The following is a 15,224-nucleotide window of genomic DNA, read 5'->3' on the forward strand; positions in this document are numbered from 1 at the left end:
ACTTGTTGACTTTTTTCTTTCATTTTTTTGCATGAAATAAATTAAATTGAAATTTCCTCAGCTCTCTAGAGAAGTGAGGATTAAGTATCCTCAGGTAACTTTCAAGCTTGTAAAGAATTTTAAGCTCTTCAGGGCAAATGTGCTCTATGAGACATAAATGAACCGCTAAAAGACAATGCCCAGCATCTTCAAATGATCTCAGCCCTTTGTGTTAACAATCCAAATGTCTGCACTTCTAACTAATTCTGACACAGGTCCTGGGGAATAACATCAATGACAAGATTTGAAATCCCCCAGATGGAAGTGTGAATTTTCCTTGCAAAGCCCTATGGACTAACTGCTTCCTAACAACCCAATTAAATAGCCAGAGAAGTACTTGCAACACCTGCTCTGTGTATAGGTGAATTGGGCTACTGGTCATTTGGAGGCCCAAGCTTTTGAAACTCTATTTCCTATACTGAATGCTTCTGAAGGTGAAAGGTAGTATTTTTCTCTGAAATAGAGAAAAAAATTGAACTACATTAAGCTATCACTTAGATCAAGGGAAAACCTTCAGGAAAAATGCTTCTGCTTTAGACCAACTTTGGCCTATTTAAGAGCACTCAGGAGGCCACAGGGCTTTTAAAAGCACTGAAATCTGTGCTCTATTTACTTCCTTACTACTAGGGCCTTTCACTTTTTTATCTGTACTCCCCTATGTCCTACAGCACTCCCTGTCTCAGTTGGGTAAGGCAATTGGGACATTGGCACTACAATGGACCCACTAGGGACACCATTCCATGAATTAAATATCATCTGGTTTTGTGGATCAAGTTTCTTTAGTTCTGCTCCCTGATTAGCCTTTATCCCTGAGAAGAGAACAGATGTTAATTTTCACAGCTTTTTAAAAAATGATAGTTATTACTGCTTTCCCAAAAGGGTTTTTTATTTATTTTTCTCTCCATCATCATTCCCTGATTAACAACTTGGAAATCCAGCTTAATGCCATTCTTTTCTTCACTATGTCTCTGGCCTTGTATGTGAATGTGAGCTCAGAGGGTGGCCCCAGAACTAATTTCTTTGGGGAGAAGAAGGGAAGAGCTGAGGGACCACACAGGTTGACAATTCAGGTTAATGGCTCTTCCTTCCAAAACGTCACATTAGGGTACCTGGGCTGTAGCCATCATCTCCTTAGTGCTTTGGAGAACAATTTAATTGAGCTAAAGGCCAGCCACGCCACACTGCTCTTTAGACAGCAGAGTAAACTCATTCTGTCTATCATGACATTTGCTTTCTTAAGGGCCTTACAATATGCTGCTTAAATAATTAAATTCAGGTCACACTCCAGCATCCTTTGTCAAAGCCTGTCTGAAGACATAGTAGATCCTTCCCGGAAGTTAACTATTAGGCCTTTTAGTTTTTAGATGCCATTAGAAATGTATGTCTGTATATTCACATAACAGTTTCTTTAAAAAACCAACCAATAAACAAAAACTGCTGCTCAAGATGAACCCAATCCAAATGGAATAGAATAGAGATCTTCTGACAATGGGAGGGGAAGGAAGGGACAACCATTGTTGCAAGGCCTCCAGGAAATAGCTAGGACCCAATATTGTTTCATATTCCAAGTTTTTCATTTTTTCCTCCTGAAAAGTATAATGTTAACAAGCAAATCCCTTTTATTTTATTTTACATGTTCCATTTACACCAACCTAGAACAGGCTGACAGAAGTATTTTAAATCTTAAAATTAAAAAAAAAAAAGCAAATCATTAAAAAACAAAACAAAACAAAAAAACATAAAGGGAAAGACTTACCCAGCGCCTTGGATGAGCCTTACCTACTAACAGGGGATTTTTCTGTGGTGCTTGGGACCATTATAATGAATTTAACTTCAATTTAACCTATGCTGATTTTGCATATTACAGAGATTTGTCATGTTTAAGTAATGCACCAGATGAATACTTTAAAATAGATGCAATGTTGGGTGTATTTTCTAAAATATGGCAAAAAACTGATTGTTCTATTAATAGTCAAAGTCCTTGGCCTTGAGAAGACAGGATGGCAGCATTTTTTAAAATTCACCATCTCTGCATAATTAGTTGTGAATCTCTAAATATTCAAGCTAAGGAATTAGATGGGAGGTAGAACTGTGATCCCCCAGCGTCCCTTTTTAATAATGTTCCATAGTCATCATTTTCTTCAGTTTTTCTAATTACCGTAAAACCAATTGTTTTTATCTCAACTGACTTGGTTTTTTACTCTGTTGCAAATAATCACTTCCAGATGAAGAAAGCATACTTATTATTCAAGAAAGTAGGGATGGATGATGTATTTGGTATGTTCACATATGTCCCAAGAATACTAAAGCACACTCCTCTTCCCAATCTTGGATAGTGCTTGAGTAACCAGCAGCAAGTACCTCTTTCTTTACCTTGTTGACACCTTTATAAAGACGAAGTTCACAACTGCTTGATAAAACCAAGGACTAAGTTTCTTGAACTGACCCTGGGCTGAGGATTTCCTAGACCATGCCAAGGAGGAGATATATAATATCTGTGGAACTGAAAACTAAGGAAGTATACAGCTCTGATAGGCAATTGTGAGATATTTAACCTAGATCTGCTTTTGCTGGTAATAGGAGTTATGTGAACCACATAAACTCTCTAGAAATCTCCAGTACTTCCCCAATTCTGGGACTCCAACCATATGGTCTCAGTACCTAGGGGACAGACAGTCCCTTAGTTCTCTGCAGAAGCTGAAGAGTTTGTTGGAGAATAAAGGTTATTTGACTCACTAGCTACCCCGTGTTTTTCCTCTTGCATGGGATGGCAAAGAGTACCCAGAGTTGCCTGTAAATTTTGAAGGACTATACAGGACTCTGGGGAAAGTAGAGACCCACTGGGGAAGAAAGAGAAAATATCTTAATTGTTTATGGACTCGGCAATGATATTTGCAATTTTATTTGGTTAAATAAATCCTGTCCTATACTTGTTATCTTGTCAGTCTAGGTGTTTATATGGAAGTTAAGGGCTTTCTATTCTGCTTTCCTTCCCCTGATCTCTTCCCACTCCCTTTTTGGTATGCATGCATGTATAAAACTAGATATGAGCTAAATTTTGATGTCCATCCCTGGTGGGAAGTGAAGTGAAATCTAGTTAGGAAAATTTAAAAAAAAAAAAAAAGTGATTTCTCTTAATTGTCTCCAGGATCAAAGCAAATCTATTTAAGCCCAGGATTGCAGCGTAGGGCCATGGGTTGCATTTGTGTGATTTGTAAGGGGCCCTGGTTTCAGTGTCACATTGCCAAACTACATATTAGACATATCAATGTGACTGTCCAATGACACTTCAAACTTAACAAGCCCCAAACAGACTTATTATCTTTGCCCTCAAACCTTCCTCTTTTCCAATGTCCCCATTACTGTTGAGTTCACAACCTCAGTATCCTCCTCAGCTCTTAACTCACACTCATCTCATATAGCCAAACCATCGACAATTCTTGATATTTTTGTCTTTACAACAAATGTGAAATATGTCCTTTTCTCTCCAGTCACACAGTCACCACCTAGTTCAGCACATCATTATATTATATAATAATATAATCTCTTTTTTTAAAAAAAAAGCTACTCAAAATTTGTTAGTTTCTTTTGACTACAAAGTAAATAAAGATTTACTGCTGGATTTTTTAAAAAACATAGTTTATTATGTTTATATTTAAGAAGTTTGCCTAATCTATGGGGTAAGTGAGAAGAGGACTAGATTAGGAAAGACTAGAGGGAAAATGGTCTTTGGGATCCAGCATACTTCAGAAGCTAGAGCTTCAGAGAAGATGCTCCCATCCAAGTTTTGCTCACAACATGTCCCTTCTTCATGGTCTTCTAAACCAGGTTACAGGGAAACTGAAGGTGGGGAAGATTTAAGGGAATTGCTGAATGTCTCACAACTATTAAATTTCAGAGGTAGGAAATGAAATTAGGTCCTCTGACTTTAGAAGGAGTATTTTATCCACTGCATCTTGGTATATCTCTATTTTTTGTCTCATTTTTTGTCTGAATTTTTAGGCTACTTGAGGGCAGGGAATTTTTTCCCCTTTCTTTGTATCTCCAGCACTTAGCACAGTGCCTACATATAATAGGCACTTAATAAATACTTGCAGATTGTTTATTTGATATTATTGGGCCTAGTCTGCTTGCTGTATAGAAATAAAAAATAGGACAATTCTCAAAATTATACCCTACAGAAGCTATATTTTGGGAGCTCTTCTAGGGCATTTGATTTTTCTGCACTATACTGGTCACACTTAAAAGAATGCCAAATGCATGTGTTCCTATCTATTGAACTTTTTACTAAAATTATGTATTTTTAGGTGATGGAGTTTTAAAGATCTGAAAGTTAGGGCCCCACTTTGAAGACTGCATTTTTCTTCATACTAGAAACTTACTGAGCTTTTTCTCCCTGATAATTTGTTGTGCTTGGTAGTCATTTAGCAAGGTAACAAGCATTTTGTATGTGGAATTTATCCTAAGTTTTGTATAGTTATCCTATAGAACTAAGAATTATAGAACCCTTGTAGACCATATAGAATAGGTTAGTACTGTGATAACTTGGAAAGGTCACTTCATTTTTCATTTAAAAATGTTCATAAGTATATATTCTATTTATTCAACAAGCCTATAAACTCCCTGAGGGCAAACATTTTGTTTTAAATGGTTCTTCAGATGTTTCAGTCATGTCCAACTTGATCTTCTCTGAGTTTTAATGGCAAAAATGCTGGAGTGGCTTGTCATTTCCTTCTCCAGTTCATTTTACAGATGATGAACTGAGCCAAACAGGTTTAAATGTTTTGCCCAGGGTAACACAGCTAGTAATTGTATAAGGCTGGATTTGAACTTGGGTATTTCTGACTCTAGGCCAGGCACTCTATCCACTGCATCACCTAAATGCTCCATTATGTTTTACACATTTTTAAAATATTCCTATCCTTAGGACTGCTCTAAACCCAGTGGGTTCCATATAGACCAGCCATGGAGATAAGCTCTTAAAGAAAATATGGATATGAGATTTTCCATTTTGAATAATACCACATCTACATTCACCTGGTGAGTTTTGCCAGAAGGGAAACAACAGAAGAGCAATGTAAGTGTTATCAGCATTTAAAAATTATTTTAATCCTTACATACTTAGGTCAAAACTAATTCCATTCCTTCAATGGTTGTGCTATGGGCTAACTTCCTTGACAGGCTTCCCTCTATTCCCACTTTATCCAGAGGTTGGGGTCTTATTGTTTCCATTCCATCCCCTAACCTGCCCATCCTTGACTTGAATTTTCCCAAAGGTTCTCACAAGCTCTTCTTTCCTTGTCAAATTTGTCTATGCCCACTCCACTTCTGAGCCCTGGCTAGCTGGAAGGAGACAGCATCCATTTTCCCCCCACTTGGCAAATTAGTGAGGAAATGAAGCCACAAAATTAATTTTCCCTGTTATCTCACCCACTGGCTTCCCTACAATAGCTCCTAAATTCTGCTCTCTCTGCTGACTTGGTGTTAACAACCTGGACTTTTTCGAACATTTTTCAAAGTGAAGCTAAAAGAAGCCAACCTTGAAAGAGAAGACAAGTATCCACCATTAGTGTTTTATGAATTAATATGTGTAGTTTGGGAAAACAGGTGACCTAACTATAATTTGCTTAATGTTAATGAGCAAACAGATACTGGACAAGGCACATAATATGAGGCAAAAAGCCACTCAATTCTTGTAAATTAGGAGTCCTCTTTTTTTAAAGGGGGGAGTTGGGGGAGACAACAGAGCCAACAAAAATTAAGTGCTACTATGTCCTAGGTTCCAAGCAAGTACTTTGCAAATATCTCATTTGATCCTCGTAACAACTTAGTGAAATAATTACTATTATGATGATTATGAAACTTTAAAATTCAAATGACTTGTACAGGGTTATACAACCAATAAGTGTCTAAAGACAAATTTGATTTCAGATCTTCCTGACTCTAGATACAGAGCTCTGTCTATTGCACAGTGTACATTCTTTCTTCCCCCTTTCCCTCTTCCCAGAAGCATCTGGGGAAATGGTTTCAGTAAAATGCCAGGGGAAGGATGGAAGTAGGGAGGAGGCAATATTGTCAGCAAACATTCCATTTTCCATTAGAAATCCAAGCAAGTAGAGTCTCTGTGATTGAGCAAAGTCAGTGGTAATGCCATTGATTTATGAATCCATGATAGAAGACTGTAAGCTGACATTTGCATAAAGCTTTAAAGTTCACCATGCCCTTCACATATATCATCTCAATCCAATTCGATGACTACTATTGATATATTTTTTCCATTTTAGAGATAAAGAAAACTGAGGCTATTATTAGTTGACCCTCATGGTTACACAGGTGGTTAATTTCAGAGGTGGAATTTGAACTAAAATCTTCATGACTCCCAATGCAGCATTATCTACCATACTATGCGGCCTCTTCTTCCTTGGTAAATTTTATTGTAAAGGGATATCATAATGTGTTCTGGAATATATTCAGAGCTAAAAATGACCATGTTAACAGTAGTTCAGAGGGAGGAGTCTCTTCATAAACTATATATGACTTAATAGATTATTTTCTGTTTCCCAACTCCTACCCCCAAAGCTCAAGGGACATACTATTTTTATTCAACTCTTAACTGCTGCTCAATTTTATTTTCTTCTCACTTATATTTTTCAACATTTAAAAGAAAAATTAATAAGGGGGACTAAACCTGATGAACAATTTATATTAAAATATACTCTAAAATGCAATCATATATTTATCAGTTTATTGTAGAAAATATTTTCACCTGTCATCATCAATCAATGTAAATAAAAAGTTCTTTGGGATTCTAGGGCAAGGAATTATGAACTAAAATAAAACCCATTATTCAAGATATGTAGATGGGAATTCTTTGCCTTTAAATCACTTCTTAAAAAGCCAAGATTCTGCTCTTTGTTAGACAAAAAACCCTTGCTTATCCCTTTTGGTGTGGCTATCCCATTCAAGTCTTCCAGCTTTCTCTCAAAAATGGAACCATTTGTCTGGATGCCAAAGCAATAAAATTAAATGAAGTTAACCATTTTTCTGTTCTTTTCAAACAGAGGTTGCCATAGTTCTGTGGGTAGCATATATGAAAATGGGCTATTCTCCTGAAGGCTTTTAGGGAATCTGCCTATTGGCTCATGGAAATGGAAAATGGTGGAGATGGAGGAAATGATTACTAACTATTGGGCTTGCACCTATGTTTTGCCCATAGCTATAGCATCACTCTCCAGAAAGTCTTACCTAGCTGATTGCCAACATGATAATTTTCCCAGCCATTGAGCGCAAGTATCCTAGCTGTGTCCAAGAACACATTGGTTATCATTCCTTACACATAACCCTAGTTAGTATAAAATATAGAATGAGTGAAATTGGCTAAATGTATTGGAATTTAGTGCCTTGAATGTGATAGGTGATCAGTAAATGCTCTCTATAGGAATAAATAAATAACTGTAAACAACTTCCATATGCAACATCAAACATGATAAGTTCTGAGATAAGTAGATAGAGAAAGAACTAGACATGGAATCAGAAGGTCTAAGTTAAAATTTTAAGACAATTACCAGCTCTCTGTGACTTAAGGTAAATTAATTAACATCTATCTCAGTTTCCTCATGTTTGTTGTTTGTATATTTTTTATTTAGTTGTGTTTGACTCTTAATGACCTCTTTTGGGGTTTTCTTGGCAAATATACTAGAGTAGTTTACCATTTTATTCTCCAGTTCATTTTATAGTTGAAGAAACTGAGGCATATAGTATTAATGACTTGCCTAGGGTCTCCTAGCTGTTATATATTTGAGGCCAGATTTGAACTTATGAAAATGCCTGACACTGTCCACTGGGCCACATAGTGCCATTTCTTATCTTTAAAGTATAAATATTAATAGCATCAACTTCCTAGGGCTGTTGTGAGGAAAAAGTGAGGATAATATTTGTAATATTTGTAAATAGCTTTGTGAATTGTAAAGCATTACATAAATGCTAGTTATTTTTTTTCCTTTAATGTTTCCCTAGGTTCAAAAGAAGTTATGTGCTCAAAGTTCCATACAAATGCAAAGTGCCTTAAAAGTGACACTTGTTGGACGTTGTAGGAGGTAAGAAGCTTCTCTGAAAGACAGGAAGGAAGGTTTGGATTTAGAGATTTCCTTGGACACATACAGAAGTGTGACTATTGGCAAAGAGCAACTAACCTCTAAATATCTGAAACATATAGGTGTATATGTATAGGTCTATATGCCTATATTGATTGTACATACCAGTATGAATACTATATATAACTATTTACATTAAAATTAAAATTTACATTTTAAATAAAAAAAATAAAGTTTCCCTAAATAGAGTTCTTTTACCATATTACTCATGCCTTCTTCTTAAACTAAATTTTTGGTATCAAGAAACTTATATACAATTTCTTTGGATGAAAAAGCTCGAACATATTTTCAAATGTGGTACAAAGAAGGAAAGGAAATAGGAATATCCAAGGAGAAATATCAGGAACCTTATGTTTACTTTTATTAGGCATCCTCTTACTCTGTCCATCTTTACTTGAAATTCTACTCAAATACTCAAGGAAAAGGTAGGGCATGTGTTCTGGCCTAAATTTTCTTTCTTTTTATTTATTTATTTATTGTTTTTTGGATCATATTTTCTAAACTAGATGTAAAGACTATATTGGCTTAATTCCAAGTTGGACACAGGGTTTCTCATACAGTATTTCCTTTCAGGATGTTCTTCTTTGTCAGGTAAAGAAAGCTATTTAGTAATATCACACATTTACTGAATATTTCTAAATTGCTACCACAGACACATATTTTGATCACAGTGGGAGAAAGGACAGAATACTCTTGTATAGGTGGGTTAAGCAGATAAATATATCAGTGAGGGAAAATGAAAGGAAAAAGTTCAAAATGTTGGCTGGTGAAGACTCTATTTCAGAAAAGAGAAGAAAAAGCAAATTCATTACTATATATAATTACATATGTAACTCTGGCCAGTTTAACATTCATTTAAAAAATTTAATTTTCATCAATCCATTTTACATGAATGTTTATATTACTACTTAATAGGAAATAACTATTCTTTGTACAATTATTTTTGTAAATACTAATATTATTTTCCATCTTGAGGTACTAATTTTTTCAAATTTTCCTTTCTTTTATAAGGCAGTTTTAAACTGCCTTCAGACCCAAGAACATTATAGAACTCAACAAATGGACAGACAAGGAACACTTTTCAGAATTCTGTCTCATTCTATCTTTAGTTAGACTATTATACAATCCTAGGATAGTTCAGTTGGAAATAATTTTAAAGATCATCTCTTCCATGATTATGAACCACTACATAGAATTCCCAATCCCTCTAATTTTGTCTGCCTGCATTTTGGATTTCCTTCACAGGCTAATTGTACACTATTTCAAAGTCTTATTCTTTTTGAACAGCAAAACAACTGTTTGGACATGTATACATATAATGTATTTAATTTATACTTTAACATATTTAATATATATTGGTTAATCTGCCATCTGGGGGGAGAAGGAGGGGAAAAATTAGAACAAAAGGTTTGGCAATTGTCAATGTTGTAAAATTAACCCATGCATATATCTGGTAAATAAAAAACTATTAAAAAAAAAAAGATCATCTCCTCCAGTGCTACTAAATTTATAGATGAACAACCTAAGAACCAGTATTTTGCCCAAGGTCACATAGTACATTAAGTGAAAGAATTAGGATTAGGACCCAGATGTCTTACATCTTTATGAAGAAAGTCTAGTGATAACACAAAAAAGTTTCCCTTCTTTCCCTTGCAAATATAAATAGAATTATGAGTTAGACAATTATGAAATATGAATAAAGTCCAAAGTTCAATTTCCCATCTTACTTAAATAGTATGAGTACCATGAGTTCTTGCTACTTTATTAATATCAGGATTTAAGAGATGCTGCTTGCTCTGAAAACATTAGCTTGTATTCCCCCACATCAGTTGTAGCTCCTTTGTATGATTACCCTATCAGGACAACTCCTCAGATGTATGTCAAGATACAAGAAGCAAAGTAGTGGCTTGGGGTTACTGGGTTACTATTAAAACATATTTCAGTCACAGTGGGAGAAAGGACAGATCAACAGAATACTCTTGTAATAAACTCACATACCTTTGATGTGTTACAAATATCCCAAATCCTTGTAAATTGGAAATGAAGGAGAAAGACATTACTATTTTTCCCCACTCAAATTATATGTCACATTTCATTTGAAAAAGGAAATCATAGTTGTATTTTTAAATTCTTAATTTGGTAAGTTAAGGGAAAAATGAGTGATGTATAATAGCTATTGCCTATCATGTCACCCCTCAATATTCACCAATGTATTTGGAGATAAAGAAATACAAATAATTTTTTGAGACAATTTTCCTTCTCCTCTCCATTGTTGATGTAAGAAGTTGACAAGTAGAGCCTTCATTATTTTTAATATCTTTGAGTGAAGATTTTTTCAACCAATTTCAATCCAAAGCAAAATATAGTGAGGGAGCTTCAACCTCCAAACAGTCATTCATAAAAAGGAGGATAACAGGCCCACATCCACAGCAGCATGACTGTAATATAGAGTTTAGAAAGCTCTGTCCATAGCTCATTTGATGATTTAGCTCACTAAAGTATGTAATTAATAACCAAGTTATCTTTATATCTATATATTTTATAGCCATTCCTTTATTACTGAGATAACTCAACTGGCCACTCCTTTGGAAATACCAGATTCAGGAATAAACTCCTCATATAGACAGAATGGAAGTATCAGATCCAAGGCAAGGGAAAATACATAGATGTCCCTAGTAATTTTCTTCTACAATTACTGTACCCACTATCAGACTAGATTTCAGGAGGAGCATAGACTAAAATGTAAATTCAAGAGGATCCAGCTCAATGACAGGTATCATTAGCTGTTTCACATATGGACAAATGCTCCCCATATGGACCCAATATGCTCACTGTTCATTACCTTGTTTGCTGTTCTTCATCACATGCCCTAACTTTCTCCCTTCCAATTCCAAAATCATTATTTTCATAATCCAGTTCACTGTTACTATCATAGCTACTGCTGATGGAGTACCCTTTCTGGGTACCTTATCTTAAATGAGTAAAATAAAGCTGTTAAGATTATTCACATAAATCCAAATGGAGCAGAACATTCCATGAGGATGGGAAATTTTCCTTTTTATCTGTCACTGTGTCCAAAGAGTTCTAAATTCCATTCTTCCCTACCTTTTCCTACCCCTCCCCCACATACTTTCATCCTCTTCTCTCTTCAAGAAGAAAAACTTTGGTGAGCTGGCCATTTGCTTTAAGATAGCCTGTTCAATTAGCAGAAATGGCCAGTTCAATAATTAAGCTATCAACCCCAAACTGCCATTGTTTTGGATCCTGGGAAGTTCCCATAGTTACCAGCTCAGCATTCTGTACATTTCTTTAAAGGGACCAACTTTTCTCAAGTATCTATTATTTGTGCTCTTCTGAGCCTAATGGTTTGTTTATTTAACTGTCCTCATTAGAGACTCTTAGTACATCAGAAGGATATTTAAGAAAGAAAAAGAAAAAAACCACTAATTAACCTTGGGAACAAAAAAGTAAACATTGACCCAGTTTATCACTTTTCTTGGCTCAATATGCTTCCCCCCACCCCAGTCCTTTCTTATATGTAAAAATATGGAGGTTAGACATGGGGTATGCTGATTACTCAGGTGATAGGAGCCACCAGGAAAATAAAACTATGTTAAAAATTGGAATTGGCAAACTAGGCATAATCTTTGACCAGACAGATTGTAGATAAATGCAAATTACTCAGCCAACAGGCCTTTCTTCCCTTCCAATCCACAAACACATCTCCTGTGATTCAGAGAGGATGCTACTGACAGTGTAACTCCATGTCTGTGGAGGTGCAGCTGAAGAGAGCTGTACTAGATGAACAATCTTTCCTCACTGTGTGCCCAAGAAGATGATTTGATTTGTGACTACAACTCCTCTCTGCAGTCTGTCACTCTTTTGGTCTCTGTATCACGTGAACAGTGTGTTTGTTCAGCCCATGGACTAAAACATCCTCTTTCCCAGTTATAGATGGCTGCAGAGCAGCTAAATGGCTTCTCTGTTCTGATAGTTCTTCAACTGTCAAAGTTTTGATATTTTAATGATAGCAGAGGACCAAATGTTGGACCAGCTTCAGTTTTCCCATCTTCAAAATGGGGATAACACACCTGCTTTACCTACCTTTGAGAGGTAATATAAACATAAATGAGATAAGAGAGAAAACAAATCAAAACTGTAAGTGGTACGCCTATGGAGCTTCCACAGCCCCTAAACTGTGCAGGGAAGAATTTGTGTTTCTGCTTTAAGGACAGTGAAAGTACTCCACACGATTTGGAGTAAGAGTATAGAAAATCAAGATTTTACTATGATTTGAATGGACGGGGAAAGACTTTTGAATGATATTTTCAATGACGGCTATATTGTTCTTATTTTGTTGTTGTTGTTTATATCCCCACTTGCCACCACCAGAGAATGAAGCATTTACAGTGATTTCAAATTGAAATATAATTTTTCATAAATGTTCCCCCAAATCCCTCAAACTTTTGTTAGAGTTTCCATATTTTTTCATTGAACTTACTGGTAATAGCAAAATTTTCTTTCATTCTTCATCTTACCTGCTGCTGAGTCTTGGTTTTATCACTGTTCCAGTCTGGGAGATTTGCCTCATTTTCCATTGTTTCCTCAGTATATTCAAATGATGTCTGAGGGTTCAACTCTGTTTCATTTTGTCTTTGCAAGTTATTTATTCCTGAATAAAGAAATTGATATTAAAATGTCAGACTATTAGATTATAAACTTCTTAAGGGCAAGTCTTTTTGACTCTTTGTATCCCTGTCATGTAACATCATAGTTCTGCTCTTAATGAATGATTATTAGTTTGTTGGTTGATTGAGGTCAGTATCCATCTTATAAATAGCATTAAAAGTTGTTGGGTTAAACTATAACAAAACAATCAATAGTATTAAAACTAGCTGGCTTATCTGGCATTTTACTAACTTTTCCCCTATTTCTTAGAAATCCTGCATAGTTAGGTTGTAGCAATAATCTCTGCTCAAAATGATTACACTTCTCCAGGGGACTCTGCTAAATCTTGAGAATACAAAGACAAATCTGAAACATTCTCTGTCCTCAAGGGACTTACCTTCTTCTCTGGGAAAGGGGAATGAATATCAACAGGTGGAAAAGTATAAGAGCAAATAAAATAGTACAAATAAAATTTTAAAAAAAGCTTAGGACACTGAAAAATCCTAAAATGTATTACAAGCCATCAAGGAAAAGATAAACTGTTAAAGAAAATATCTCCATTTCATGAAATTATTATGTAAGAGTTAGCAAGTACCATATAGATCATTATTTCACAAAAACCGAGGCCTAGAGAAGTTTGCTGAAGTTTATAGTAGTAAATCCAAGATTTGAACCCAGGTCCTTTGATTTTAAAGCCAATTTCCATTAACATCCCCCCCACTTTTTTTTTTTATACAATAAAGCTAATATTTTGGGGGAGTCTTGTCCCTGAGAATATCAGATGAAAAAATGTATTACTTCCCCTTCTATAGTCATCAAGATATAGGTTTGTGAAAGTTCTTTCTGAAACAGCCAGAGTATAAGCAGAAATTAAAGTAATTGTATTTTGAATATAAACATAAAATTTGTACAGTGACTTCATATACTAACATGGGAAATGAAATCAATCTGAAGGCAAACACACAGATAGGAATAGAGAGCCCTCATGATTACACACATATATGCATATATATATATACATATATATATATATGTATACATATATACATATATAAAATCAGCAAAGCTTCTGGAATTCAATGGCAATTTTTATTTGGTGGAGAGAATGGTCAGGAAAGGGTGAGAAGAAAACATCTGGGGAATGTGTTTTCCCAACATTCTACCATATACTACTTTTTAACATCTTCTCATGACAATTTAATTAAGACACAAACCTTAGAATGCCAGTGCAGTGAATATTAGCAAGAAGATCAGAACTATCTCCCTGCTCTCCACTTCTTATGAAGCAATTCAATGCTTGCAGTTTCTATTCAATTTGTTATAATGACAGTGTTTAATCATGGAGTCTAGTCTATAGCACACAACTGAATTGAGGTCACACATGTGACTATTCAAGCATGGAGCACATAATCTATAACTAAGATTTCTTCTCTGAATCTCTGGAAGCTGTGCCATTAATTAACTGCATTTATTTAAAAAAAATAATATGCATTAAAACTCTCTTAAGTGGGGCTTTGGATTGAGATGAGCAGGAGAGTTTGCAATGAAGCAGAGAAGTTTTTGCATTCTTGTAGATGGGTAAAATTCCGTTCAGAGAATATTTCAGTCAAATTTACTCAAACATATTTAATTAAAAGCTTTTTCTTCTAATTTCTCACAAACTTATGATGTAGTCTATTTGTGGTTTTATTTTAATCACCAAATCATGGGTGAAACTCTTCAACCTAATACTCCACTTCATTTACTGACTAGATACAATTACTTGTGTGAGGAATGCATCATAAACCATACAAGTTAAAAATCATTTAGTGTCACCCTGGGCTGCAATAAATATGTTTAATCTGTAGTGTGTGATGAAAAAAACTTTGAACCTTAAACTATTCCTGTCTTTAATCATAATAGCTGGTTTCAATTGACTGCAAGTTCCCATGGAACTATACACTTTGGGAAGCTCCAGTTTCACTCTACTGCAGTTAATGTACAATCACTGCTGATACATCAAAATAAACCTTTTATGATCTGGCATATAAATATATTTGTACAGGATAGGAACATGTCAGAAGACATATGTTTATAGTTAGAGGGCAAACAACATTTGAGTTAAATTTATGTCCTGAACCCAAACTGTTACATATTCAGAGTTCAGTTCTGTAAATAAAGATTATATATATATATGCATATATATATATATTTATATATGTGTGTGTATGTATACACACATACATATGTGTATGTATATAAATTTACCACTCAATTTATTTATGTTTATACTATGTATATAATGTCTTACTGTATGGTAGGAAAAATATCATTTTTATTTAATGGAAGAGATTTTATTTTCCACAGAAGCAAGTGGCATGACCT

General features: G+C 35.0%; 1 protein-coding gene across 5 annotated transcripts in view; it reads right to left on the reverse strand.

Annotated features, from left to right (window-relative positions):
- Positions 1–15,224, reverse strand: part of NCKAP5 (NCK associated protein 5) — a 939,808-nt gene that overhangs the window by 43,298 nt on the left and 881,286 nt on the right. For all 5 annotated transcript variants that reach the window (XM_074301873.1, XM_074301870.1, XM_074301872.1 and 2 more), the window contains one exon: positions 12,731–12,864. In XM_074301873.1, coding sequence (XP_074157974.1) covers positions 12,731–12,864 — 134 coding nt within the window. The remainder of the gene's footprint in view (positions 1–12,730; positions 12,865–15,224) is intronic.

This window comes from Sminthopsis crassicaudata, chromosome 3 (assembly GCF_048593235.1).
Source record: "Sminthopsis crassicaudata isolate SCR6 chromosome 3, ASM4859323v1, whole genome shotgun sequence".
Lineage (NCBI taxonomy): Eukaryota > Metazoa > Chordata > Mammalia > Dasyuromorphia > Dasyuridae > Sminthopsis > Sminthopsis crassicaudata.